Source organism: Suillus clintonianus (assembly GCF_016758775.1).
Source record: "Suillus clintonianus strain FC179 chromosome Unknown DEU56scaffold_14, whole genome shotgun sequence".
Classification (NCBI taxonomy): Eukaryota; Fungi; Basidiomycota; class Agaricomycetes; order Boletales; family Suillaceae; genus Suillus; species Suillus clintonianus.
Window position 1 is genome coordinate 1 of NW_024539238.1, and position 27,885 is coordinate 27,885.

General features: G+C 49.3%; 7 protein-coding genes across 7 annotated transcripts; 4 read left to right on the plus strand and 3 right to left on the minus strand.

The window, feature by feature from the left end:
- Nucleotides 1-4,689: 4,689 nt before the first annotated feature.
- Nucleotides 4,690-9,798, minus strand: DEU56DRAFT_899384 (uncharacterized protein; the record flags this gene model as incomplete). Its single annotated transcript, XM_041356483.1, has 17 exons — nucleotides 4,690-4,958; nucleotides 5,015-5,342; nucleotides 5,393-5,565; nucleotides 5,617-5,659; nucleotides 5,688-5,852; nucleotides 5,982-6,114; nucleotides 6,167-6,441; nucleotides 6,492-6,659; nucleotides 6,713-6,859; nucleotides 6,913-7,005; nucleotides 7,044-7,255; nucleotides 7,392-7,542; nucleotides 7,594-7,714; nucleotides 8,151-8,661; nucleotides 8,707-8,926; nucleotides 8,981-9,711; nucleotides 9,744-9,798. 17 exons carry the CDS (start codon nucleotides 9,796-9,798, stop codon nucleotides 4,825-4,827), a joined length of 3,660 nt encoding a protein of 1,219 aa, XP_041211672.1. The 3' UTR covers nucleotides 4,690-4,824.
- Nucleotides 9,799-10,584: 786 nt separating this feature from the next.
- Nucleotides 10,585-12,458, minus strand: DEU56DRAFT_929124 (uncharacterized protein; the record flags this gene model as incomplete). Its single annotated transcript, XM_041358664.1, has 4 exons — nucleotides 10,585-10,684; nucleotides 11,532-11,905; nucleotides 11,961-12,208; nucleotides 12,266-12,458. The coding sequence occupies 4 exons, from the start codon at nucleotides 12,456-12,458 to the stop codon at nucleotides 10,585-10,587; spliced, it is 915 nt and encodes a 304-aa protein (XP_041211673.1).
- Nucleotides 12,459-13,176: 718 nt separating this feature from the next.
- DEU56DRAFT_753361 (uncharacterized protein) lies at nucleotides 13,177-13,948 on the plus strand (the record flags this gene model as incomplete). The annotated part of the gene is made up of 3 exons (XM_041349711.1): nucleotides 13,177-13,524; nucleotides 13,576-13,629; nucleotides 13,682-13,948. 3 exons carry the CDS (start codon nucleotides 13,177-13,179, stop codon nucleotides 13,946-13,948), a joined length of 669 nt encoding a protein of 222 aa, XP_041211674.1.
- Nucleotides 13,949-15,427: 1,479 nt separating this feature from the next.
- On the plus strand, nucleotides 15,428-16,998 carry DEU56DRAFT_730588 (uncharacterized protein; the record flags this gene model as incomplete). The annotated part of the gene is made up of 8 exons (XM_041348178.1): nucleotides 15,428-15,591; nucleotides 15,644-15,787; nucleotides 15,835-15,943; nucleotides 15,997-16,187; nucleotides 16,234-16,372; nucleotides 16,428-16,556; nucleotides 16,673-16,827; nucleotides 16,878-16,998. 8 exons carry the CDS (start codon nucleotides 15,428-15,430, stop codon nucleotides 16,996-16,998), a joined length of 1,152 nt encoding a protein of 383 aa, XP_041211675.1.
- Nucleotides 16,999-19,400: 2,402 nt separating this feature from the next.
- Nucleotides 19,401-20,966, plus strand: DEU56DRAFT_125898 (uncharacterized protein). Its single transcript, XM_041344670.1, has 3 exons — nucleotides 19,401-19,422; nucleotides 19,475-20,757; nucleotides 20,822-20,966. The coding sequence occupies exons 2-3, from the start codon at nucleotides 19,717-19,719 to the stop codon at nucleotides 20,864-20,866; spliced, it is 1,086 nt and encodes a 361-aa protein (XP_041211676.1). The 5' UTR covers nucleotides 19,401-19,422; nucleotides 19,475-19,716; the 3' UTR covers nucleotides 20,867-20,966.
- Nucleotides 20,967-22,866: 1,900 nt separating this feature from the next.
- Nucleotides 22,867-26,263, minus strand: DEU56DRAFT_784290 (uncharacterized protein). Its single transcript, XM_041352206.1, is given in 9 exon segments — nucleotides 22,867-23,114; nucleotides 23,172-23,342; nucleotides 23,401-24,871; nucleotides 24,930-25,270; nucleotides 25,323-25,462; nucleotides 25,512-25,791; nucleotides 25,811-25,893; nucleotides 26,044-26,094; nucleotides 26,158-26,263. 9 exon segments carry the CDS (start codon nucleotides 26,193-26,195, stop codon nucleotides 23,083-23,085), a joined length of 2,607 nt encoding a protein of 868 aa, XP_041211677.1. The 5' UTR covers nucleotides 26,196-26,263; the 3' UTR covers nucleotides 22,867-23,082.
- A 62-nt stretch (nucleotides 26,264-26,325) lies between these two features.
- Nucleotides 26,326-27,511, plus strand: DEU56DRAFT_784298 (P-loop containing nucleoside triphosphate hydrolase protein). Its single transcript, XM_041352207.1, has 4 exons — nucleotides 26,326-26,533; nucleotides 26,594-26,657; nucleotides 26,711-27,279; nucleotides 27,337-27,511. Exons 2-4 carry the CDS (start codon nucleotides 26,605-26,607, stop codon nucleotides 27,414-27,416), a joined length of 702 nt encoding a protein of 233 aa, XP_041211678.1. The 5' UTR covers nucleotides 26,326-26,533; nucleotides 26,594-26,604; the 3' UTR covers nucleotides 27,417-27,511.
- The last annotated feature ends 374 nt before the right edge of the window (nucleotides 27,512-27,885 follow it).

Here is a 27,885-nt window from a genome sequence, read left to right on the forward strand (position 1 = left end):
GGACCCACGGCAACACTATATGCTACGATTGCATGCTACACACTAGTCATAACTTCCTTTGGTGTTAGAAAGACACGAGGTCATCTTCCGTCCCCTCGTCATCTGGACCATCGATGCTCTCACCATCGTCGTACTCCTCTTCGTCTGTATCTTCATCTTCTTCGCCGTGTTCGTCTTCTTCCTCCCCTTTGGGTCCTCCTTCATCGTCATCTTTGCCCCCACCCTCCTCGCTGTCGACATCGCAGGGTTGAACCTCATCGTCGTCACCCTCCAATTGTGTGCTATCTGCGGGGTGCACGTCGGCGCAATCCCTCGCCATCTCGCGCAGGGCGGTAGGATGACCGATCCCATAGGGTGTGTAGCGCATGTACATATCCCGGTCGACAAATCTGAGTGTTCACCAACTTGAGTAGGGACAGCAGGATAAGAGATAGCACTCACATGCCAACGTAGTACGCCTCCCAATCATCTAACTTGTCATCTTGACGTGCAAATGACTTCCCATGGCGAAGTGAGGTTGTTCCGCGCCCAGAAACGAAAGCCGGAATCAAATGGGCGCCTCGGATGACTTGGCCGGGATCTAGAAACCCAAAAGCATCACAATCAGATTCTTCAACAAAGGCAACCTTCGGAAGTCGAGCGCAGGTCATCCCTGACCGGTGGCCAGTTACGGGTGCCAGCCACCTAACATATAAAACCTCGACTTGTTGCTTTTTGACCGGACCTTCAACATTCAGGCATACATCCAGATAATAGATGCCCAGAACGCGGGCATACCAGTACGGATGTCGAGGCCTTGTTTCTCCGGATAACACCATAACATCACAGTGCGTTCGAGGGTTTATAGTATCATATTCTCGTCGAAGGTCATAGGTCGTATAATAGACCTGTGAAGTTGAATGGTCGTACACTAATAAGCTCTCAATATGTGTAACGTACCTGCATTGTTTGGACAGCATATAATCTGTTGTCCAAGATGATCACTGAATTGCGCTCCTCGTCGGTGAACACATGATCACAATGGGTAACGTCTAACTTTTGAAGACGATATAGTATATGGTCCTTAAGTTTCGGCACGAACGCCTGCACATTGTCGTAAGCGAGGTGAGCAGTGACGGAGACTAGCACCTACTGTTACAGCTGGGTCATTATCATGGCCACGAAGAAAACGGAAGATATCCAATGGATTATTACAGCTAAGCGTCGGTATATAGTGATGGTCCTTGAATGCTGCAGGCAGGTCGACTGACATTTGTTCGCTGATGGACGAACTATGAACTGTTTCTGACACTCGCCGAAGGACGCGACGACGACGTTCGTGCTTGGCGAGTTGTGCTGGAGTATCAAGTTTACTGGTCAGAGGATAGAATGCCTTCAGCGCTCTATGTGCCAACTCTCCCTGCCCCAAAATGAAATTGAGATAAGAAAATACATATAGCGGAAGTTGACGTACGATTTGCGATGTAAATGAGTCAATTGTGCCAAAGAGCCGGATTGAGTGTAGGATAATCCCCCATGGCGTGAAATTTGTAAGTATTCATATTAAATTTCTTGGTCCTTCGGGCACCACCCTCCTCCGCACCTGGATTGTCCGAGGCCGAGCGCTGACTGCGCAGCCTTGCGCTCGCGAGCATTCTTTTCTTTCGGCAACTCCACGGTGGTGAAAGCAGCACAGGTAAAACGCTGAAACTTCCGTAATTGACGGGAGAGGTGCTTGAAGGTCTCATCTAAAAACGACAGGGTGCTTTCGGAATGCATCCTTAGTTTGGCGAGAGCGTGCCATTGGGCAAACCTGAACAAAAGCGACTGTATGATCTTATCGTGGTCCCCTGGAAAAAGTCCTTCGAAAACGGGTATAGCACACTGAGATAGATGTCAGTAATCACACTAGCAAATTGGTCAACTAGGCGAACCTGCAAAATATCTTCAAAGTCTCGCGCTGCAAGTCTTTTCATCTCGGAGGTGTTATTAGCGAATTTGCGTATGACTCCGTTGCCATATGATGGGACACAACGAAATCTAAGATTTACACATCACTTTGAAATCCGTGAGGAGAACAATGTGCAACAAACCTGCTGTCTAGAGTTGCAACTAGGTGCTCACCGCCCGGAATCGCATGAAGTAGACGGATGAGGTGTGTGAACAAAGCCTTCCATGTACCTAGTTCACATTCGTGCATAAAATCGACAACCAGCATGCGAAAGGCGTCAAAACCTAAGGGCCCGAGTTTTTCTACAAATGAGTTCTAGTCAAAAGTCAGATACTAATTGAAGGTGTTGATTTCAAAGGCACTCACCACAGTTGGCACCCATGAGCCTTCCCCAAGAATTTTCTGTACCTTTGAGCCGTCAACAGTGTTTCCAGATGTATAAATGAATTCCCGCGCGCTGTTTATCCGCTCCAGACAGTAAGTTCGAAGTTTAGCTAGGCGATCTCGCATGTCCTTAACCAGGCCAAGAAGATCAAATGCGGCTTTTGGCATGAAACAGCGCGGACACGGGCAAGAGCCCATGTCCTTAATTGCCGCTATTAAAACCCTGAAATATTGATCATGATCTCAATAAAAACAGAGAGAGAAAGACCTCACTTTTCTGGATAATCAGCCGAGTAAGTGAAGATACGCGGAAATACCCTTCTTAATATGCCATCCGGACAGCGGAGTACAATCCCATGGCGGTATGCTTCAAGGAAGTCCGCATCCAGCAAGTGTTTCCAACATGCATGAAACAAGTCCCGGCGACAATGAGTGTGAAGGGCTGCCACACCACTTTTTGACATCCGAGGTAAGACACTGAGGACGTCCTTAACACGATCTGGAAGCTAAAAATACAACGTCAGAGAGACATGCGTTACACGAGAAAATTAACCTACCGAGGGAAAAAATCCGACAATATGGCACGCACCAGATTTGGGTGCCGAGCGTGCATACTTCGTTAAATTGCCGAAGAACAAATAAAGGGGCCAAGCTTTGGCAGTTCCGAAGGTTGTGAGGTGAGTTGCATCAGAAAAAAACATCAGTCCAGCAATGACGCGTTCAAGCGAGCAGCCGGGTTCTTTCGGCTGCCTCTGCAGGTCATCTTGAGCTTCGAGCCACGAGTCAGAAGTATAGAGCTCATCAAACACTCGTTCTTGATGGCCGTCTAAAGGGTTCTTCCATAGGCGCTTGAAAGGGAGGAGATGGAATGAGCTGGCTTGGATGTCAGCGAACGCCGAACGAATCACGCCTACAAGCGGTCGATAATGAAAGCCCGGAATACGAAATGACGTAGATGGGTCGTCTTTCGTTTTTGTGGGTATGTCGAGGGTGATGTCTGTCTTTAACCAGTCGTCTGGAAACGTGACGGTCTCCTTTCCTCCGCTGTCCAATGCACGCAAACTCCGCCTCACCGAAAACTCATCCAGGTCGCTGGGATTGAAGTCCTCAGCCTGAATGACATCTTTAACAAGACGCTCCACTTCAGTTTCGGATTTTTGATGGCTGCCGGAATTCATCCATGTCATGAGCCGGTAGGTGGTCATGTTAGGGAAGGGATAAGGCGGTTCGGGGGATAGTCCGGGTGTCTGGGCATCGTGTGCATCGGCAGTCATCGGACACGATTTAGATAATAGGGAAGATGGGATCAACCTATCAGGCTCGAAGGAGGGCAACCTAGGATATTGTCGACAAAGCCCAAACACGTTAAACGCCGTTTGGAGAGATGTACGCAGCGTCAAAATCACTCTTTGAATTCTACGCGGGGGGGGATCCGGATTCTCGGTCCCAGGAGTATCACTCCCAGAAGTGTCCGAAGGATTTATGTCTTCATCAGCAGGTAGAAGATCCGTAAAGCCCCTCGGGACTAGCCCAACTGTGTGTTGCGAACCTGAGGGATGTTGACGCAGTGGGTCTAGTGATTCATGAGTATTATGATGCGGCAACAGACACAAAGTGTTAGGAAGGTGCGCACCTGAAATATCATTATCTTGTTCAGTGATATCCGAGTCATCCATTACAGTATCTAAAACATCCGTGTCCTGTAACACAGAAGTCGAGGCGCTAGCATGAACGACACCATGACTGGCTGGGTTGCTAACTGCCACCGTTGGCGGCATCCAAGCCACGCCAGGCTCGCAAGATGCAATGGGTTTCAATGGTTTGAATATCATCGGTCCGAACTGTGCCAGATGATTGGAGGTGAGTGAACTTAGAAGGTTGAACCTATGACTCACAAGAGTACTCCTAGTACTGGTGCTAGTAGTTGTGTTCTGTGGTGATGGTTGCAATGATTTAATCGATTCCTTCGCCCGGTCCCTTCTTTTCTGTGCTGCCAATGTACTTGCCTTTTGATAATGTTTGCATGTTGAGCGATGCCGGCTAAGTCCACGAAAGTCCATATCCCTCTCCCAAAAGCAACGCGATGTACCGCAGGACACCATTGAAAGAATTGAAATTATCACTAACAGAACCCAAGGCGGCTGAGATAAACGCATTCTCAGGCCCGCAGGCTAGTGACTACTACGCCGCAATAATGTGATAGAGTATGAGATTGGATTACTGATTTTTGCTCCAGCCTATCCGGCAAAAGTGGAGAACGTGCCAGCAGTTTTGGTGATGAACGTAAGTTAGTATACTACTCAGAGTAGTACTCTGGCAGTGGTTGACATGATCATGTGATCTGGTGACGTAGTAGCACTAACAAAGTCGGAAATTTTACTAGTGATTTTGCATTGTAGCTTTCCATACTTTACAGTACTATTGGGGATCTCCGGTAACAAATCCATGCAACAGGACCTGGTATATACAAGTAACGTCGACCGCTTTGCGGGCTAACAACCATTCTGAACTTAGAGGTTCATGCTAGAAAATAATGCTCCAAGATTCACCCAGCATCGTCCACATTGTTCCATATATTTGTCCACCGTCTTCGACATCACCCTGAGGAATGGGTCGTTATTTGCTGCAACAGCCTCAATTTCCTCTGCATGCAAAAACGTCAGATATCTCGGTCAGTTAATGAACTACATAAACGCCCACCCTTTCTCGCGCTGCCTTGTGCAGCCTTGATGATTTTCTCAACGTCAAATAGCGTCGAACAATACCGGAGCTGGGTGTACAACTCGGTGTCCCAATACTTGAACTGCGCTCTACCTTTACAGCCTCCCGGCGCTCCGCACCGCCAGCCGTACATCCGCATCGACCGCGTCTCGTACCCGCAAGCTGGGTCCTCGCAGACAACCCATCCCTCGTAGTACTTAGCGACGAATGACCGAATCTGGACCTCAAGTTGTGTCTGCAGGCTCGCCGAACCCAATGGTGCGCTGCACGCAGGGCACGTCAGCCCCGATGACAACATAATCGACGCCTGTTTCACGTCAGACAGTCCTAAACACAAATGGGAATGTGGGCACATACATCTCGATCGTACACCGGGGTAAACGCCATCTGTCCTGCGCATCCACGACAGCGCACCAGGAACGGAGCCACGTCGCGGAACCGCTCTGCGTCAGAGACGAGGGAGTCTAGTGTTGTGAGCTCTGATCCGGCCTGCGTGCTTCCACTAATACGATAACGTCCCGGGTCCAGTCCTGTTGGAAACATTAAGTCAAGTTCGCAGGCTTCAGTAGTTCGATGCTCACCAAGACACTCAGCCAGCCGGGCCCTGTCTGTTCCTTCAATAGGCTCACACAGTCGCTCAATTGGGTAGGACCTGATTCGCAAGGTAGTGTTCGTAGTCCACGACGAGCTCCCCTGCAGCCTTCTTGATCTCGTCTGGATGCTTGGCACGATCTGCTTGTGCGGTCTTCACAGTTTCTTCACCAGGCGCGACGCAGAACACGTAGGGTATAACGTCGCCGTTGCGGGCACCTCCACCCTTTGCTTTCAATCTCAAAGCGACTTGCACATGGGCTGTGATTTAGTAATCCTCTGGGTTCTTGCCTAGGCGCTGAGTTATGATGCATAAGATGAACCACGAGCGTTGAAAGGAGCTTTTGGAGGGCACCTTGTATACAATGAAGTCCTCTAATTTAATCTTTCTGCCACGAACGTTTTCGCCAATGGTATTAAGATGTTCATGAATGTTCTCCACCACAACCTCCGTTGGTTCACCAGACAAGATCTGCTCCAAGACGTATCTAGGAGGTGCAGGGTTGAGCCAAGTCAAGACAAACATAAAGCCCAACTCACTGAGAGACGCTCTTCGATAGAGCGCAGTATTCTCGGCGCTTCATATCCAGACCTTTAACTTCAGTGGACGTCCGTGATCCCTCTTCCACCTTCAAGGCTGCATATTTCTTTTTCTGCAAAAGCAAGAGACGCGCAAAGACGGCGTCGAGGTCTATCTCAAGAAGCTTATACCGGTCGTTAACAGCTTTCTTGAACTCGGCGGAGATTTTTATCGCCTCGGAAAGCTCTATCACGTTGAAATTCACGAACACCGAGTCGGTGTCGCCGTACACAACCTGTAATGAGTCAGACAAATTCCATTGACAGGGATCAGATATGTGCCCACGTCTAGCTGTAAGCTCTCGGCAAGCTCCCTGGTGTGCGTCAAGATTTCACGGCCCTTGAAAGTGGTTAGGGCAGCCAGAGGCTTGGCGTAGAATCGCGAGTACTCGAAACCAAGACAGCCGTACATGCTGTTCGCCGTCAGTTTGAGCGCGTGTTGCTTGATGTCGTACTACGAAAGCAAGTATGAGCAAGTGATATGGGGATGAACATAGACTGGCAGACCTGCAATAGCTTTGCGTGCGATATAGAACGATCCTTCATTAGTGACTTCACCTGACGCCGCCGGTTGACGAGGGTTGCAATAAGTCGTGGAAGGGCACCCTGAGGCACCTCAGGTGGTGGGGGGTCTGGTATCTTGTCATCGTCATCCTGCATCCAGGTGTCAGTATCTAAGCATGGGCAACAAAAGTCCAATCATTTACATCCTCCTGCGAGCGCTCCACAGTAGTGAAGTCAATGTTATACTCCTGGATGATACTCGGATACAGCGAGTTGAAGTCCATGACGAGGATGTACTTGTCCCAAAGTCCACGCTTCGGCTCAAAAACGAGACCGCCCTTGAACTTGTCCCGTTTGCCTTTGCTTGACTTGACTTGCCGCCACCGCCACCCTCACCGTCCGCATCATCTGCTTCGGGCTCTGCTTTGGGCGCTTTCTTGCCGTACGTCGTGTCAGGACAGATGTACTTCAGGCGGTGGAACTCGTGCAGAAGAATGTACTCATTTAGCTCAGCTCGACCACCATTCAACGTCTTGTTCCTGAGACCTAGGTCCATGAAAGTTCAAATCACCAACCGAAGGAACTCACTATGCGTTGCCAGCAAGGTTTGTGAGCTGTCTCGTCAAAGGCAGGATCTGCACCTTCAATGCGATGGCCATGTGATAATGAGCGTCGAGCTCACAGTGTCGCACGAATGTCATGAGCATGTCTGGGGATGATACGGTGCCATTGAAGTGTGCTGCTGTGTCATCTGGGTCAATATCCTGCCTATCAGACTTGAGATGAGTCTTACACATCTCGGTGTGGGACCACGTCGTAGAGGCAATCATGCTCTGACGATGATCCATCAGTCGCTGTACCTCTGAAGCTGATATGAAACCTACCCGTGCACCACCGCTGGCAAGGTCACAAATCAGGTGCCCAGTCAGAAAGCGCATATTTGTGCCCTGCCGTCCAATAGGCGGCCATATTGAGGCCTCTGAGGGAGTCACGGTGTCGTTGAACCTGCGAGCCCATTGTCATCAATCGCCATCGCGTCATCAGCCACGGCGTAAAATATTGTGGCGCGGGAAAGTGTCCGCATAAGGTAATTTCAGACTTGGAGTAATATTCTCCGCGGCGCTAGTAGTAAATGCGCCTTGCAAAGGATAACGGTCAAAAGGGCGCTGGCTGAAAAGACAAAGAGAAGAATGTCCGTTGGGAGCTCAACAAAGTCTACGCAAACGGTACGCTTTTGGACGAGGACCTCCTCACAGACGAGCAAGTGGGGTATTGTATTTTCCTGTGCCAATCGAGGTCTAGTAGGAATAGCATGAAAATCTGATCGTAGTAACTGTCCCTCGGAGCAACGCTAGCGCTGATCTACGTAGAAAACATTGGTGTACAGTAATAGTGTCACTGACATATATCTGTCAACGTATTCAAGACAAGTTGAGCGTACTCTTTCCAGCGACCGAACAGCTCTGGGTTAGGGAGAATCTCCTTATCGAAATAATCGCTGAATGAGTTGTACGAGGATCTGAAATCTGAAACGCTGAATTTGATTTCCTCCCTTGTCGAATGTTCCTGCAAGGTGCACTTGACAGCTGTGGACGCTGTGAAAAACAAGGTCTTGAGGGTAGGATCTGTTATGTATGGGAGGTAACCCAGTTCTACGACGGTATTCAGAACGACATCTAAAATGACATCGTTTTCGAATGCCCACGACCTGCCATCTTCGTCCTTCCAGAAGATGAACTGCGGGGGGAACGAAGCGAGGAGGTTTTTCGCCGTCTGCGTTTGGTGCATGCGTTCGGAGATGCGTAGCCGAACAGGGGGACGTAGTCCACACCCCCGTTGGACGACTTCACGCGCGACCTTCTTAGCGGTCGCCATGATCTGAGCGGATGGCATTGGGCTCAATGATCTGTAGAAGATCTGGGTGTTATTTTCCGCCCATTTCTTCCCAGATTCTTGTGCGAATGTCAGCTCTTATCTTTGAAGAGAGAACTACTTACCATAGTGAGACGCAGCATTTATTAACGCCTGCTGAGCGGCTTGCTTCTTTTCGTGTTCGGACAAAAAGGGTGTGATATTCACGGCGTCCCTGATGAGACTTTCTTGCGCATTTTTGAATATTCTTTGATGAGTTTTACTACATTCGTCATATATCGAGGGTCCAACGGGCAGCAACGTGGCCTGTGATGGCACAGCCTGCGTATCTAGAGTCACGGTATCCTAGGAGTTAGTTAGTAATCAGTGTTTTGAACGACAGAGAATGACCAGCCCCACCTCGGTGACTGCGGAAAACCCCCTCAGCTTCGCCTGAGATACACCGGCGTATGGATGGAACTGCATATCTGATGACTTCGAGGCACGAGTTCGTGACCTACCGGCGGACTTCTGGCGTGTCGGAAGAGGGGATGGTTCTCCTAGTACAGGTAACGGAGGTTCGAGAGGCTGTAAACGTAGTATCTCATTGGGACGAAACGACCGCTCCTCAAAAGGTACTGGCTCTCCCACTGGTAGAGAAGGTATCTCTTCTGCGTCGATAGGAAAAGTAGACATGCCATCAGTGGACACGATAGCCTGAGGCAGATTATTGTCCAAATTATTGAAGTATGAAACGAAGGATGGATCGTATGAGGTCGCAGAGTCGATATAAGGTAAGTTGATGTTTTGGGATGGGCCGCTTTGAGCTTCAGCGTAGAGATGGAGGAAGTTTGAAAAACGAGACGGGTCCGAGTCACGGGAATATAGCGCTAGTGATCTTTCACTACGCCTGGCCGCAGCGATGGAGGGGTAATGAGCTTCTGCCGCAGGTTGCACACTAATAGCGACGAAGTTCTGATTTGCAGAAGGGGGATAAGTGTAAGAGGATGATGACGGCTGGCTGTCAGCACGAAAACTGGAGGTATAACTTTGATCATGCTGACTCTGGTCAGCGGCAGTCAGATTTGGCTGGCTGGAAGGCTCCGGAAACGTCACGGTATCATTGTAATTGAAAAGGATCCGAGTGGACGCTGTAACCAATCGTCAGAACCGCTAGGGTTACCCTCAGGCTGGGCCATTGGTGTACCAAAACGACTGTCAGACTCTTCCGAGTACATCAGAGTCACGGTTGAGTACTCAATGGTAAATCAGCCTGTAGGAAGTCCTTAGGTATTAGTAAGTTTTATATTCGCGCGATCTGTACTAGAACACTGATAGGAAATAAATTTGATGAGATCGTCTGCCAAAAGCCGCACGGCCCCGGAGCCATGAGGCATGGGCGCTATATTGCAGATCCCTGATTTGGCTTTCAGTACTGGTAGGATTTAATAACCCTTAAAACTGACCTTCGAATAACATCACTCTCGCTGCCTCGTAGTTAGGAGGTGGCTTGCATCGGATCAAGGCGGAACAACCTCGTGTTAATTCCATGCGTAATAAGACATCTGCACAATCCGTCACTCATCAGTAAATTTGCACAACCCCTGTGGTCGCTTGTTTGAAAAATTGAAACTTAATTTCACTTGTTCACTTGCGCCAACTTAGTAACTAAGGAGGCGCATGTCGCACAAAAGCCGAAAGGTAGTACAAGAGCACAAGTTGAACACACGAACATGAAAAGTAACTGACGAACGACAAAGTTGGCAAGTATAAAGGAAGTAGTAGGCTGCCCGCACCAATACTACTAGTACCTCATCCCTGACCGGCGGATTGATCTGCGTGACGCCAACTAGTACATTAGGCCTGGGATTGCTTCCTCCGAGTCTGCACAATAAGACAAGTACCGATAGTGTCACTGGCAGCATCCTGGAGCCTTGAGAATCTTGGCGAAGTACTGAGCATCCTCGACCTTGAACATGGCCTCGAAGTAAAATTTGTCAAGAGGGGGGAGATGTTAGGTGTAATTAGATGATCTGGCCATTAGCAACGGACTGAGGATTGAATTGAGGACTAACCTGAATGTTCTGCCATAAGGCAGCAATGTCATGCGCAGCGGTCATGATGCTATCTCGAAGGCGTGGTGATCGGCGTATTTGTGGAGACTTGTCTACCGCTGAACAGATACTCACGCAAGAGATTGACGCCGACGCCAATAACTAAACTTCAAGTCCTTGCATCCCTTCAGCGCCTGGATTGGTGTTGATGAACACGCAATCAGTTACGGGCGTAGACATCTGAGGCGAAGCAAGATAAGGAGTTAGATAAGGGTCCCGTGCATCGCAAGCCTCGAAGCAGTGTATGTCGAATCAAGAAGGAACGACTGTCTTCCTTCTATATCATATGGTCTGGATGTCCGGCCCCCTTCTACCGGTGACGAAAAGTCGTAGCTGAGCGTCTTCAGCAAGATTTACAAGGTGTTCTGCCAGAATGCGATCATGATGGTCCTTGTATTCGTCCAAGGCGTCGATCACGAGGACCGGTAAGTAAACTAGCGTAGACACTTCAACAAGAAGAAAGCAAGATCTGTGGGACATAGCTCGCTGTCCTTTTGCTGCTTCCATAGTTTTCGCAGAGAAACAGCTTGCCAACTTGGGTCCCGTGCGCGTTCGGTTCTTGCTCCTTGCCCATGGTTATCTTGGTTACCAAGTCGTCATTAGATTGTCGAAGCAGTTGACCACGGAAATTGCAATAGAAATAATTCTCTGGTACAGTGGTAACTAAGACATAAATAAAATAGTACCAGTACGGTATTGCGAGGGCAGATCGAAATATCATGATAATGTGTACACGCTTGGTACAACCGACTTATCCCACGCGAACAAAAAATTGAACTTGTAATCATGATACTCAATAGCTTCTGGAAATGTGTAACCAACATGAGATAAAATGTAACATTTGAGGCAGAACGTACCAGTCATCCATATGATTTGCACGGCTCTTCAAAGTGGCGAGTACGGTGTCAGTCCGCGAGATGGATATCCTATCCTTGTCGCGGGCGGCAGCGATATCTTGGCTATCCTCGGTAGTTTCATTAGGCAGTGATAGGCGTTGAGACAAAATGTCCAGTACAAATCGCAACTCCCGCTCTACCGCATGGAAGTCCGATTCTGACTTATCACGCGCGGAAAGGGCGACAGCTTCCCGCCTTTGGACTACTACGACATCCCAGCATGAGGTGTAGTAGCGCATGCGTTGACGTTCACGAACTGCTTCCAGGTAGCGAATAATGGAGTGGAAAGAGCTCGCACTAAGTTGTCCTAAATGCCTCGAGTACGCCTCCATCACCTGAAAATGTACATATATGAGAGCTATATTATATGTATGAAAATTAGGACTTAACCTTCTGTTGTTCGGTACTTTCCGATGTACCCTGGTCACAGTTGAGGTTGTCTAACAACCCATCAAAAATACGTTCTTCATACGAGCTGGAGTAATGGGGACGGGAAGCGTCGCTGTGTTGGTCCTCAGGAGAAGGACTTGGAGTCGGCGATGCAGCCTCAACAGAGGGGTGACTGATACGGCATACGCCGCTGGAACGGTTGGAATTAGGTGTCAACGGGAACTCCGGATCTGAGGTGGTGCTGGTCGCTGTCATATTTATATTTGAGTCTACCTGACCAGTAATATATCATAAATCGTCACTACCTGATTCCGTCACAGATACAAAGGAGGGACTTGGAGAGTTTGGGGGAGAGCTTGACCGGACGCTGGGCATGTTGGGACCTCCAGCAAAGGAAGAATGGACAGGGTGTTGAGGAGGTGTAGATGAAGGCTTGGTGCCGTATGGAACTTCAGTTTGAAGTTCATCAATGCAGGACACTGACACTGGGCTTAACATTATACTGTTTGAAGGTACTATTTTCATGGTGGGCAACTTCACGCTCGGTAAATAGGTCATCGGAGTTTGAAAGGAACCATCGCTGAAGATTCTCCCTGAACCAATAGCGCTCTCACATCGGAAAAGCTGTTAACTCATGGAGCCCGTGAGCCAGGAAGGAATATTCCTGTGGGACTAGGCACATCCAGAAGAAGGAACATTGGAGTGCAACTTTGGATTCTCAACCCTGTTCAAACCCAGCCATGGCATATCATCACTGATAACATATGTTTTGTAAACTAGGGCCCTGTTCAAACCCAGCACATACCCAAACTGGTAACTGCAAAGGACCTGGGAGAAAGTTGACTTCGGACCCTGTTTAATCGTGGTTTAACTTGTTTGGCCTAGTTGAATCAATTCGCGACGCCCTCGAAACCTTCGTAACTCAGCCTCAGCGGCTTGTTTAAACTCAGCACATCCCAAAACTGGTAACTGTATCATACCTCGGGATTACTGGACGATATTAACTGTCCGACGTGACCCACGTCGAGCACCTGTTCAACATATGCGTGTACACGTCAGAGTCACTTCTCTATTGGGTATGACATGCATGCTCTGCCCTACCGTACGTAGTTGGTTACCAGCAGCAGTGACTAGCTAAACTATAAGAACTCACCAGTCAGGACCAGGCTCAAACTTTTAGATCATAACCACCTTCAACATACTAGTAGCAGCGGCTATGTTTGAATATGTTCATGATCGAGCGTCTGAATCTTCTTCATCTGAAACCAGTGACGACGACGTACTCGTAATAGACCCTTTCACAACCCACGAGTCACCAGCAGCTACCCTGTCATCTCCCACTGGAAGTCTCGACTCGAACACTCAGGCTGATGCTCCGAGTCAACCCTCCATTATGATGGTACTCGACCCCACTAGTACTGTTGTGTCATGGCATGCTAAACCACCGTCCGCATCAACCACTGTCACGGTTCCTACTAACCTGGGGGAGATCTCTCTCAGTCTCGCACCCGACTCGGACTCTGAGGTAGCTGCGCTCGTGCAGCTTCCGAAGTATCGAGAACTTGTAAGCGATCGATAAAAGACTTTGCTTGGAACATGCTCACGTATGTTTTAGTTGTGTTCGGACAAGATATTGAAAAATCAAAGGCCTGACCAAGCATTAAGAACAGTGGGTGTCTTCACCCGCATTCTTGATTTCGTCATACTGATCATGAAGTTAGAAACCTGAAGTCGGCCCCAGAGGCTGTCACGTCATGGGAGCTCGAGCTTCTTGTATTGCTACTCGACAGGCTTGCAAGAGGAAGATCGACAATCACGATGGTGTCGAAACTGACAAGGAGAATATTACAATATCTCTGAGTCATACTCCGGCCATCAAGCGCATCTGCCGGGAGAAATCGGGGACTGACTGGCAGACTGTCCTTGATATTGATGAGTATGGCGAAGAACAACGAAGGAAATTTAAAGACACAGTCATAGTAGTGTAAATTATTACAAGACTGGAATTCGCCTACTTTGCACCTACTACTAGACAAACGTCCTTTACCTAGTACCTTTTGCACATCAAATTTCTGATTCACAACTTTAACGGTGGCCTGCCTCAACGCCCGAGACAGGTTCCTCGCTCGCTATACAAAATGACAACGGTCAAAATAAATGGCACAAGTATATATGCTACCAACCTGTATCGGCTGCGATGTAGGAGCGTCACAAGGTTGTCATGGACTCGCAGTGCTCGTGTTACTCTGGATTCGCGTACATCGATGGCCATGTATCTACAACTCAAATTTTTCACGGTATAGATCTTGATGATATTTGGCAGGAGCAGAATTGTATCCTCCTGTAGCTCCCACGGCGGCTACATCCGTTCACTGATCATCGATCATCGATCGCATCTCCAATCATCATGATTGCGTGACAACCACATCATGTGACCGTTGATTCATCCATCGATTCTACTGCACAAACACTGGATTGTTGTGCACCCCCAACATCCCCCACATCCCCCACGTCCCTCGAATATGACCATGGTCTCAAATAATCCTAGTTTGTGGCCGATAATACCCGGGTTTCGCGTACTACTCCTTCGAGGACGGCATAATCAACCCCTCCTCCTGACCCACCAGAAATTACTCCGCTGCCCAAAGTGTATTACCATGCATCGACAAAACGGAAGCCGTTACGCAACATTTTAGAACTCGACCAAAGATGCCAGTGGGTTCCGCGTTAGCATCTTATCGCGGTATCAGGTGGACCAAATGCCGACATCTCTACAAAGTCACGGTGATCCGCCAAGCGCTTTATCTTCAGCTGTAGACTCACCTGACAGTTTTCCATGCCATAGATCATCCGGTTGCAACCAGTCGCGTTGTGAATCGTCTTTGAAAAGACACAAGCTCTCCAAGACTCATTGTTTCAACGCAGCTGGACTCTAAGAGCTCGGATGAATCGATCGGTATTCCGCTGTATTTTTATGCATCCTCTTTCGTGACTCACAGATATATAGGTTGACGAAAATCTCATTACCCCTGGATCTGCATCATACAGCACACCATCGACGACTCTCCCGAAGTGCGACTCTGGACGTATTTATTAGCTGCCTCCATTACCCTACCCACCCCATCAAAGTAGGCCATCGGTGGCCATGCCAGGCGTGTCGTCTGGCCCATTTTTTCGTAATCTTATCGGCTATTTCGAGTTACTGACTTAAGGCATCTTCTGAATGCCTTTTGCCAAGCCTGCGGGCAAGTGCGCCATCCGGATTTCTTCCGCCATATCCTAATTTGGGACAATCCTGACAATCCTCATTGGGAATCGCCCAATCATTTACTTAGCGAGACATTTAAAATGATAGTCCAGGTGGGTTTTCTGACCTGCCGCGCCTTCTTTACAATTCTGTCCACCTTCGCTCTTTACCTTCGCTCTTTATTTTCTGTTACTCCCTTTACCCCACCCTCACTTCTGCCATGTCCGAGCCAGAGCCTAACCATAACAATCAGACACACGCCCTCGCGCTTCCAGACCTCTCTGGGGCAGTTCCTACATCCGTGGAGGCAAGGGCGAAACGGCGCATCGCTGCGTTGGAAGAGGAACTTCAAACGATGCAGCAAGAAAGAGGATCCAAACAGAGGTTCGCTTGCCATCCTGGTCGCTCCATGACTCCTGCTCACAGACCCCCAAAGAAAGACAAGTTACTATGTGTCTCAAGGCAGGGCGATCCGCCGCATGGTTGTTCTATATAATAGCTTGGAAAACCTGATTGCGGAAAATGATCGCAGGTCCGAGGGCTCGGAGCGCCCGGTAAACCGTGGCACCACCACCACAGAGTATGTCATTTGTTTTGTTCTGTACCATGCTTAATTCTATTCTTTAGACAAAATCGTTTGCAACGCGGTTACATTATACTCGCGCAGGTTGTGCCTTGGCTACACCAAAAGCTTTCTGAACTTGACGTTGATGACTCCGAAGAAATGTTGAAAAAGGTGCGTGCTCTCAACTCCAATATTTATTACACTATATCCTAATTATTTTATAGCTCAAAAGGGGAGCCGACGCAGCCCGCGGTGATGACACGTCCACTCTCAAGGACCTCGTCGCTGCATGGATTAATCAAGATTTCCGCCCATCCTGTTTACTCAAGGCCGATGACAAGCACTCACGCGGCTTCATGCATGACACTTGTGGGAAGTTGCTATGTCCTGCCGAGTGGGACTGGAGTGATGCCCGGTGAGCACCAAACTCTTCAACTCATATGATGTTAACGCTTGAGAAGCGTGAAAGCCGGTATTCGCGACCGAACAACTGAGTATATCGTATCGGAAAATTCCTGGCCGCTCTTCCTGTACGAGAACTACTCAGCCGACAGTAGCAACCTCGAAGAAGGTCTATTCAAGTCTAAGATTTTGGTGAAGGTTAGTGGCTTGTGTTAGTGATCATAAATTCGACTCAAAGTTACTATGGTGCTAGGCTTTCAAAGCCATATTTACCTCTCCGTCTTCTGCCAGAGAAGCCGACGGCGATGGGGACGGAGCCGACATCCTTGAGAATAACAGGCGCGCTAGGCGCGCATTACACCAGGCCAAGGTCAAAACCTGTGTGGCCTCGATTATCAATATGAAGAAGGTGAATGCTCGCTCCATTGCGTATGTGGTCTGTCAGGTGAGTACAGGTGATTGCCCGCCATTGATATCTGAACATACAATCTTTCGCAGGTCCGTTTTGCGCTATCCAGTGTCACATCTTGGCGCACCGTGGATGGTGATTTTGACTACGAAATATTCTGGAACAATATCGTAGATTTTTTTGAGGACGTCCCTGGCCCTGTCGCAAAACGTAGGGTGGCCCAACTTCTCGAGTGGTGGACGAGGTAACAATTTTTTATGCCTCGTGTATCTGATCCCTAACCCTACCGTCTAGGAAGATTTTTGGAAGAAATCATCGTGAAGACCTCACGCCAGAGGTCGTGTCCAAGATGTCTGTCACCGCACTAGCCGACCAGAGAAAGGCGATGGAGGATGCCGCCTTTGACTCGGACTAAAACAGCCTTCGTATATTCTATCATTCAAATATATATTCACCATAGCTGTTTTAATGTATCCATTTGTATCCATCATAATATTATATTATTGGGGATCTTTTTCGGCAGTGTTGATTTTCAGTGAGGACAGGACAATATTATTGTTCAGCATACCATCTACCGCAGCATATATCAGACCTTCGAATCCTGCTAAGTTATATGGACGCTCTGAATGTGAATAACTGTATCCGGCGCTGCGACAACCTACATAATATTGCCTGTGTGTGGATCACCCATGGAAAGTTGTTCACCCGCAGTCTCCAACCAAAGAGAATCAATCGAGGACCCTAAACATGAGGGGCGCACTGGGTACGTGATATAACTGTGGTAGACACTGGTATATTAAATGGACGTGAGCGGATAGTAGAGTTAACGAATAAAACCACTCCTCTGGGAATAAGCATAGTATAATTTGCTAAATCAAACACGGGACACTTTTCATGAGCTGGGTACGTGATATAACTGTGGTAGACACTGGTATATTAAATGGACGTGAGCGGATAGTAGAGTTAACGAATAAAACCACTCCTCTGGGGATAAGCATGATATAATTTGCTAAATCAAACGCGGGACACACTTCATGAGAATGAACCCGCATGCTCTGCGAAGGTCATTCTAGACCCATGCGTCTTCGTATGGATTGCTGCCATGTTGCCTGGCAGAAAAATTTTCCGGTCGTGTTTAGAACGGACATAAATTCGGTAGTTTAGGGCTTTGGACTTGGCGCTTGCCCTATCTTTGAAACGGGCTAATATTGTACGTTTTGTACGAAGTAAGTAGCAGTGTCAGGCTTGCGCGAAGTAAGTACCGGTGTCAGTGTGGCACATTTTGTCGGGTATGTATTTTGATGTGCGAAACACCTACCTAGTTCCTCCACTCACTAATTGAACACCTTGAGGTAGAGTGTCCAGATTCCTTCCTACATGAAGGATAATTGACTTTTACAATACTAAGTCGAGGGCTGAGCAAGGCTGCAATATCCTGCTAGATGTGGCAGGCTGGCAATTTCCCGTCCAATACGGCAGTGTAGATCAACCAGCTTACGAATAATCATCCACCTCGTGACTGTGACATTTGGCTGTCACAAGCTACATTATTTAGAACCTGCGGTAGCGTATGGGGGCTGTAATCTTGTGAGCAGCGTCGCAAACGCATCATTGATACAATGCTTCGATGATGGGTGTGTTCTGAGCCAATTACAGGACTGGGCGTCATTATATGATGGAAATCTCAGTCAGCCTAGGCAAGTGCCTACCGCTTCGGAGTGAAGTGCCCTGTATCTTACCAAGTGAACATATTGTCGAACGTGAACCTCGCTTTTTCTCATTATCCAGTCGCATATTAACACCAACCTCTCGCACCAGGCATGTTGATTTACAGAATTGTGGCGAGACGGAAAAACCTTGCATGAATATTCGGTGGCAACTTTTTGTGTCGCTCTGACACTTACAGACTCGCATTTTACTTTATTGGCCTGCGTTCATATATTCGTTTGGAGGATGATCTAAGCAGAAGACGGTGCGTCGAGCACAGGAGAACTTGCTTGGCTGGCATGAAAATGCATCGTTCCCACGTAAGATCAAATAATTACATGCAAACCCCACTGCCACATTTATGGGAATTGGCTTGATTGTTATGAATATATAGTATACTATGACATTTTAATATGTTCATCGGTTCACTGATGAGAGCATGCACCCTAGTCTACCCTAGTCCCCCGTCACTAGGCAGACCAAATAGAAGTCGTTCCTTCGTCAAAACCGGGGTCTGGTCAAGGTGCGTCTTCTTGTGGTTTTACCACTCTGCAGCTTGACGTAGAGCGAATGGGCCGGCAGTTCCAAGGTCGAATTCACCAACTGCACAGAGGTGCAGGGCGGGCCTGGGCGGCTTTGCAAGACGGACCCGGTGGTCGAGTAATAATTACGGAATACTCACACAGCCCAGCAACGGAACATTGTACTTTCGCCAAACTTTCGCTCAGGGCCAAATGAGTGCCTCCTTCAACATCGATTTTCACCAAGCGCTGATACCATTTGGAAACCATTCAAACTCATCCGTTCGATTCGATCTCAAGCAGCTCTTACGCTTTACAATCCACATTGCTCCACAGCTTGATCGTTTCGCTGCACAGTTCATCACCACCGAACATTTTTATTGGACAATCTGACGGCAAAACATCGTTGAACGACTTACGCCTCTTTAGTATCTCATTCTGACCTCAAAGTTACAGCTTAGGCTTTGAGCCTTCCAATTTTCATCATCGTACGTCGTCCATCGCTCCTACGATTTCTAACCACGCTTATCCAAATCAGCTAGTTCTTCTCTGGACTCGGAGTTGTTCCGTTCCATCTTACAATTTTCTTTTGTCGATGAGTCAGGATCAATGTTAGGATTTCGATCCCTTATATTATATTCTGCTCTCTGACCATTTCAACAGTTCCTGGCGATCCTCGGTCATATGAAGGAACTTGGGATAAATTGTCCCAGATCGCAGTCAAGGGTGCTGAATACGACTCCCGTGAACGTCAGCCTCATCCGAAGTGTTTGGAAGGGACCCGGGTGGACCTTCTCAACTATATCTACGGATTATTAGACAACTGAGAGACGAGTCGACTCATTTGGTTGCATGGCACGGCGGGCGTCGGAAAATCTGCTGTTGCGTTCAGCGTAGCTGCAAGGATGAAAGATCTGAAAGTGACAGAGCAGACAAATGCCGAAAAACGGCTCGCGGGAACATTCTTTTTCTCGCGCAAGCACACGAAACGCTGCACGACTGGTTATTTCTTTGCGACGCTTGTCTACCAGCTTGCCAGCAATTTTCCTAGTGTCCGTACGGACGTGAACCAAGCTATCCGGGAGAATCCTGCCCTTCTAGACCCCGACAAATCTCTTCGCGACCAGATGGAGGCGCTCTTTCTCAAACCTCTCCGGAGGCTTAGATTCAGGCTGTGCGACTGCCCACCTTTGGTTTTTATTATTGACGCCCTTGATGAATGCACATCCAAAACCGAGCTTGCTGATCTCATATTCCTGCTTGGTCAAGCTCTTCGTGGACCTGATCTGCCCGTAACCCACATTCTACTCACGAGTCGCTCGGAAAACCATATCCGTGAAGCCATTCATGGGGAAGAGGTGCGCCTGCTGGTATGGGAGATACCAGTACAGACCTCTGGTCGGGGCGTTGCAGCCATCATCTCATTAGACGGCGTAGATGTTGACAACGACATCTATATTTTCCTAGAGCATTCTTTTGAAAAGCTGCGAAGTTGCTGTTCCGATTTCCCACAACCGACGGAGGATCAACTCGTGCGGCTGGCGAGCCGAGCAGGCAGACGTTTCATCGTGGCGTCTACAATGATGAAGTTTATTGATGATGGGTACAATGATCCTTATGATCGCCTCCAGCTTATGCTCAACTTCACGGGCGAGCTGCTACCAGGAACAGAGGTGTACAAGTTGTACGACTGCATTCTCGCAACATGTTCCAACCCCACGCGCGCATACCTGCACTTGTCTGTTGTTGCTGCCCTTGCAGACCCCCTCCCGATCTCACAAATCTCGAAACTTCTTGGCCCTGGTCAAGGAAGGGATGTCGAGACAGCACTGGCGCAGCTGCGTTCTGTCATAGATATCCCTACCGATTGCAGTCTCCCCGTGAATATCTATCACTCATCCGTTCGTGACTATGTTTCCAAACCCTCAAACTGCAACGTCCCTGAAGTACGAGACACCCCACATGCCCACTCCATACTCGCTCATTCATCTTTCCGCTTGATGATACAAGACATTCCAGAAAGCACGGGCCTCCTGGATGCGCTCTCAAAATTGAAGAGGCACAGCCAAGCTGTGCAATCCCACGATGCCCATAGCTTAAAAGACTCATTATCCTTCCTCATCCAGACACCCGAGCCACTGGCGGTTCTTATAGGTCTGCTATGGCTTCGGGGAGATCGGAGTTTAGATTTACAGCCTTGGTTAAACACCCGGGACGGGGAGGCGTGGCTGCAGACCCCAGGAGGGACAGACTGGATGCAGTCCTGGCGGGGAGGGGAATGGCTGCGGACCGAGAGTGGGATGTATTGGTTGCTGACCAAGGCGGGAAATGACTGGCTGCAAACTAAGGGGGGAACATACTGGCTGCAGACCCAGAGGGGGAAGGAATGGCTACAGACCACGCAGGGGAAACATCAGACCGAGGGCAGGTGGGCGTGCTGGGGATCGGAGCAGACACCGAGTGATTGGGACTGGCTGCAGACTGGGGCTGGCCGGGACTGGCTACCGACTCGCCATGGACAGGACTGGCTGCAGACCCTAAGCGGGTGGGACTGGCTGCAGGCCGGTAGTGGGCGGGATTGGCTGATGTGCCACTATGGACGGGACTGGCTGCACTCTGCAGGCGGACGAGACTGGCTACAGACCCAGAGCGGGCAAGACTGGCTGCAGACCGAGAATGGGCAAGATTGGCAGGAGACCTGGAGCGGGCAAGACTGGCGGGAGTCTCAAAGTGCAGCAAAATGGCTCCAGACCCAGAGTGGGCGAGATTGGCTTCAGATTCCAGCTGGATTAAATTGGCTGCCGACCCAGAGCGGGCAATATTGGCTGCGGTCCCCGGACGGCCAAGATTGGCTTCAGACCCCCGCTGGGAGAATTTGGCTGCAGACCCAGCTCGGGCGAAATTGGCTGCAGACCCAGAGCGGGCAAGATTGGCTGCAGACCCAGGGCGGGCGAGAATGGCTGCAGGACGGTTTCGTTTGCCTGCAAACCCGGATCAGGGAGGATCGGTTTGAGATCCCGGGCAAGCAAGACTGGCTGGAGACAACGCCAATTTGGCTGGAGACGCAGAGTGGGCGAGAGTGGCTGGAGACGCAGAGTGGACGAGTGTGGCTCCAAACCCAGAGCGGACGAGAGTGGCTGCAGATTTTGACTGGGGAAACCTGGCTGCAGGATGCAGGGCGAAAGTGGCTGCAGACCCCAGGCGGGCAAGAGTGGCTTTCAACCCCAGGGGGACAAAAGTGGCTACGGTGCTGGAATGGGGAACGCTGGTTGCAAACCCCAGGTGCGCGAGACTGGCTCCAGACCCAAACTGGGCGAGACTGGCTCCAGACGCCCCATGGTCAAGTATGGCAGTCGACTCCTGCGGCATCTGTCTGGGTGAGAATGGAAGAATTTTCGAGCACATTGGAAGCAATCGGCGAGCCACAAAATTGTTTCAGAATTGCCAGCTTTTCAAGTAATCCACCTTTACAAGAGCTTGCCGGATTTCTTGATGTTTCCGGCGTTCCTGGCGTTAAGGGATACCGGGGGGTCCATTGCGGGCTACTTGGATTCGTTTCGGGCGCTAAGGCAGCAGAGTACCTTGGCAATACATTGTCATCTTTCATCAATCCTGGAGATCATCGATGATATGACGGCCTTTGTAAATTTCGCAAACAAAGCACACAAACGAAGCCAATCCGACGACGCCCTCAAGTATGCATGTCAAAATTGGGCCATCCACCTCTCGAGAGCTCCAAATCCATGGGATGAAAAGCTCGAACATATATTCAAGTCTTTCTGGAATCAGGATCTCCTCTCCTGGCTCGAAAGGCAGTGGTGTTTGAAGGGTTTACGATCTTGCCTCGCTATCTTATCCGAAGGAGAGAAACTTGCCGCAAAGACGTTGTAATTTATTGAGCCCATGTACAGTTTACACTACTAGGCTTCGTCACTGGCTGTTCTACCTCTTTGCACTTGCTGTTATCTTGCTTTCTACGTTACCTCACGGCCTCTGTACTTTGAATGCGAATTTGCTTGATCAATATATAGCCACAGCACATCATTTTGTGAGGTGTAGTCTCGACTCTGTCCCCGTGACTGAGCTAACCATCGAAGAAAAGACAAGTGTTGAACAAAAGTCATTTTTACTATACGTCCATAGAGTACATCCATGAGTTATATAAACGTCTTAAGAGCATTCATTCAATCAATCAAAGTTCACCTAGAAACACCTGTAATCATACAAAGGTGGAAGCAAGATAATTCTTGTAAATTCCTAAGAAGCCAATATCATTTGAATTTGTTCAGTAGCTTCGACCCGCCTGCAGAGAAACCACATCAGCAGTGCATAGTAGGATAACATCCATGAACAAACTCACTCTGCGCGAGCGTCTCCAGATGTCTCCTCGCATCCCTCCCCGCGATTCCCTCCACCGTGTCTAGCGCGCGACCCGCGAGATTGAACCCACCCCCTCCACCATTGCCTGTCCACATCGGTACCGACTGGTTCTGGGCGTAGTAGCTCTGAGACTGCGGGTGCGTAGGAGGACCTTGTGAGCACGACCAAGATTAGCAACGCGAGGACAGCCGTGAACAGAAGATACGCACGATGCGCTAGGGGCGGAGGCGAGCTCTGGATTCCCCATTCAGGTGGAGGATAGGGTCGAGGAGAATTCGAACCACCAGGATGATGTTGTGCGGGTGGAATCTGGTGTTGGAAGTAGTCTTGGGTAAGTGGATTTGGTACGGGGGAGGTAGGGTAGGGATATTCTGGCTTGTCCATTGCTATGTAAGGTCCTTGAGATGTGCCAGAATTTGGACTTGTGTTCGGATAGTATGGTTCTGGGCGGGCAGGACCATATGGGTGCATGTTGGCATCATACCAATCGTATCCTGGTCGACCTATGGCAGAAGGCTTTCCCTGGGGTGAGGATGAAGGGCGGGAATTGAGGGGTGGGACAGGGGGCTGATACGAAGAGTTGTACGGAGCATAATGAAGCTGTTGTTGACCAGGATATGGCCAAGATGCAACAGGTGCTGGTGAAGCCGGCGGGTGCGGAGAGATTGCGGGCGAGGTGCTGGGTCGCCTTAGGCTTGCCTCCACAGAAGGCATTTGCATGACCGAAGACGAAATTCCTGACCCATGGGATTGCTGCGGTCCTGTCACAATTTCTGACGGACTGTGTGATAATTTCTGGCGGGCGAAATCATCGGCCAGATAGGCCACAGTAGAAGATCCAGGGGAAGAAACTCGAGACGATGGCCTGACAATGGAATGCGAGGAGCTTGGTCGCTGATAGAGCTGATGGGGACGCATGACCACCACTTCCACCTTTTCGGGGGGATATACAGGTTTCGTTGACATCGGAGCCGGTGGAGGGCGAGAACTCATGTTGATGGCAGGAGGTCGGCTGCTCCCCGATGGCGTGCTCGTGGTCAGTGATGGACTCCTGGCTGGAACAGGCGGCGGGGACGCAGATGAGGCTGAGGCACTGGATGAACGGCCGAGGGTGGGCTTGGTGGCTTCAGGTGGGACTGGCCTGGCATTTAGTGCAGCGCCTGCCTGAGGATTCTGTGTGTGTTGCTCGTCTTCCAGCATATATGGCGGCGGAGGAGCCTCATCTACCACTGTACCTCCCTCTTTAGCAGCCCAATCGTGGTATGCTTTTTGAGCCTGCTTCCATTGCTCCGCCTCTTCCTCCTGAGTTGTCTTGTCTTCATACCTGGGACGAGTTGCCCAATAGTCCTGTAATTCCTTGATAGGAAATGTCTCGTGTAATACACGTTCACCACGTAGTATTTCAGCAGCAAAACCAACTATGCGCATATACCAGTCTGACGGAAGCGAGTGGCCATCGGCGTCGAGCGCTAAAAAGTCGAACTGCGGATGAACCGGGAGTTGCTTTGAAGAAGAGACGACAGGCATGTATGCCGTGCCTTCGTCATATTCGTCCCACATGGCACCATAGATGATGCGCACCCCTGCGCGTCGAGCAGCATATATTTGTTTCCAGAGAAAGTGACCCCCGTTGCGCTTTATGGCGTTGAATCCCCATTGTCCGTGAGAGAGATTATAGCCCTGTAGAACAGAAAGAATACTCAGCAGGACAATGATCAACTAGCATTACTGAACCTACGCTGCCTCCAGGAAGTACCACAGGTATGTAATCTACTCTTTTTTTGCCTTCGTCTGCTCTTTGCTTCAAAAAATCGAAGTCTGGTTTGACTTTCTCATTCCCCCAGCGTTCAGCATCCTCTTCGTTTCCGTAACGCCCGATAGTCCAAGGGCTCAGTGCATCAAATTCTTCTGTCCAGACTCGCAAAAACTCGGGGTCCGGGTCGCTATCAGATATCGATGTGCGCCAGTGTCCAGGTACACCTGCCATAAGATAAGCACCGCCTGGTGTGGAGGAACGAAAGAAATTAGTAATAGATCGGACGACGTCTGGAGAGTGATTTCTCCCGTTGAATCCAAAACCTGGAGTAGCAAATGAGCTAAATAACCAGGTGATATCTTTCTGCAAGCATACCCCATAGAGCGATGACTGGACTGCCTTTCTCACGAAGATAATTGGGGCTGTCTAGTATACATTTATCACGCATAAGATGCGTCCAATCTTCCTCGAGCACTTGTTGGATCTTGTTAGGGTCCACGCCTGAGACATCGTACCTAGGTGTGTGGTGAATATCAATCAAACTGAGTTAACAAGTATGCGTACATGATGGCGAAGACTCTTCCCTCTGCTTCAGCAGCCTCTCGAACACGATCACCTACTTCATCTCTGATTCTCATCATTGCTGAGCCGGCCCCCAATTGGCCTGCAAATCGCTGCAAGAACGCGCCATCGACACCGTGCAACGCCATCCAGTGGAAATGGCGCGTCACCGTCTTCGGGTGGCGTGAAGAGAAGAGAAACATCTGTTCTCCGTCTGCGTTTTTGAGACCTGGGGCGGGGTACAGCTCGGATGGCGAGTATTCTGATACATCTGGCCATAGGTCTGTATTGGGGGCGTCCACCGTCTGGTATTGGCTTATCAAACCAATGTATCCATCCATGGTGGTTAGGATCCAAGGGCTCGCCATCTCCATTGCATGTGAACCTGTAAAAGCAGTGTTGAGTACGCGGCTCATTATATGCGACCCCATCATAAATCCGCGACTTTAGAGCACTTCAGAGGCACTCAAAAGAAAATTTGATGATGAAACCTGGATGACCCACGGGCTTGCATCTAAGAGAAACTTGAACGCACCATCCTTGGTATCCAACTAGAAACTTGTCCTGTATAGTCTTTGGGTTTGCTCTGGGAGGGTGATGAGTAACAATGCTACTCCACGTCGACCAGTGAGCATAAAGGTGAGCATACCTCTTGAGAATTCGTCCTTCTAACTGTTGCCCCGACATGGTGTGAAACAAAGCAATAATGATGGCCTGCTATGCACCTACTCCTAAGCCTCAGGGCCAGAAACACATATAAATAGTCTTACATAAAGTGACTGTGCAGTTCCTTAAGTCGCTAGTCCCTAGGCCAATTGGCCAGGTGACATAATTCATTCCATAAAATAATTGAAGTCCGTTCCTGTTCATTCTTTTCGAACTCACCACCTTCTATCCTGCGTGGTGCACGCAGCGCCCAGTGCTGAGCGCTGAGCGCTGGGCCTTGATGCCCAATACGAGCCACTGGCAAGTCAAAGGGTAAAAACTATTATTATCTAGAGTCATAACGTAATCCAGTGTAACTGGTAAGGTCTTCCTGTGAAACAATATAATCACTGCATCGTGTCAATGGGATAACTTGCCAGCGCCAAACGCCATGGATAGCACTGCAGAAGACCTCGCCAGCTATCTCGTGCAGCAACTCAAACTGTACGTTTATCCTTCAGAGACTAGTGCCACTTAAGCTGATACGGTCAAGCCAGTAAAGCAGTCGGAGAGCGGCTCTTGGTTGCTATCGCGGGCGTTCCTGCCTCAGGCAAATCAACCTTGGCTGAACTAGTAGTCGCCAAAGTCAATGCGCTTCTGGCTGCTGATAGTGCCACGCATCCCACTTCCGCTATTTTGGTTGGCTTGGATGGGTGGCATCTGAGCCGTGCACAGCTAGATGCCATGTCGGATCCTAAACTTGCACATGATCGTCGCGGTGCACACTGGACTTTCGACGGACCATCTTACGTTGAGTTCGCGAAACTTTTACGCCAGCCAGCAACTGCTGTGATAACTGCCCCTTCTTTCGATCATGCCCTGAAAGATCCTACCCCCCACGCTGTGTCGATATACCCTTCCCACCGCCTGGTCGTAATCGAGGGCTTATATTCCATGTTAAAACATGATATCTGGGAGCAGGGTGCACAGCTAATGGATGAACGGTGGTGGATACAGGTAGGTCTGGAGGAAGCAAAGCGGCGATTGGTCAAGAGGCACGTCCTCACGGGCGTAGCTAAAGATATGGAAGAGGCAATATGGAGAGCCGGGCAGAATGATGAGCCGAGTAAACGCCGTAATCTTCATTACACGATATCAGGAATGCTAAAGCTTGGTCTCCTAGATGGGAAATTCATTGCGGAAAACCTGTATGAACCCACAAGGATCATCAAGAGCTTGGACGACCCCAAATATATCATTTAACCTTGCTGCAAAAATGTAAATCACACTCCTTTTAATGCCAATTCTAGGCCTCTGGGATTTGGTTTACTCGCCGATCAATCTCCGAGTAAGGACAGATAAGTTATGACTGAGTTGAGGACTGTGTATTACAGTGATTTTGCAGAACGTTCATCGATGCACAGCTCGCCTTCACTCCGATTACAGTATTTCTGAATCTCCACGGTCGATCGATCCACCACGAGGAATGCCAAACATCTCCCGTGTCCCCGTGGCTGTAAGCGTCCACGACGATGACCGTATTCCTAGGCTGCAAAACAATAACATCTATAGAGTCCAACTGGATGGTTCGGTGGTGGTTTGGAATCGGCTTTCCGTTCCTGAGGTACTGCGAACCAACTATACCCAAGTTGATCCACACGATAATGAGCTCGAACCCAGCAGCGGAGTTAGACTGGCGCGCATGTCTGCCAGACATCTACAGGTTACGTAC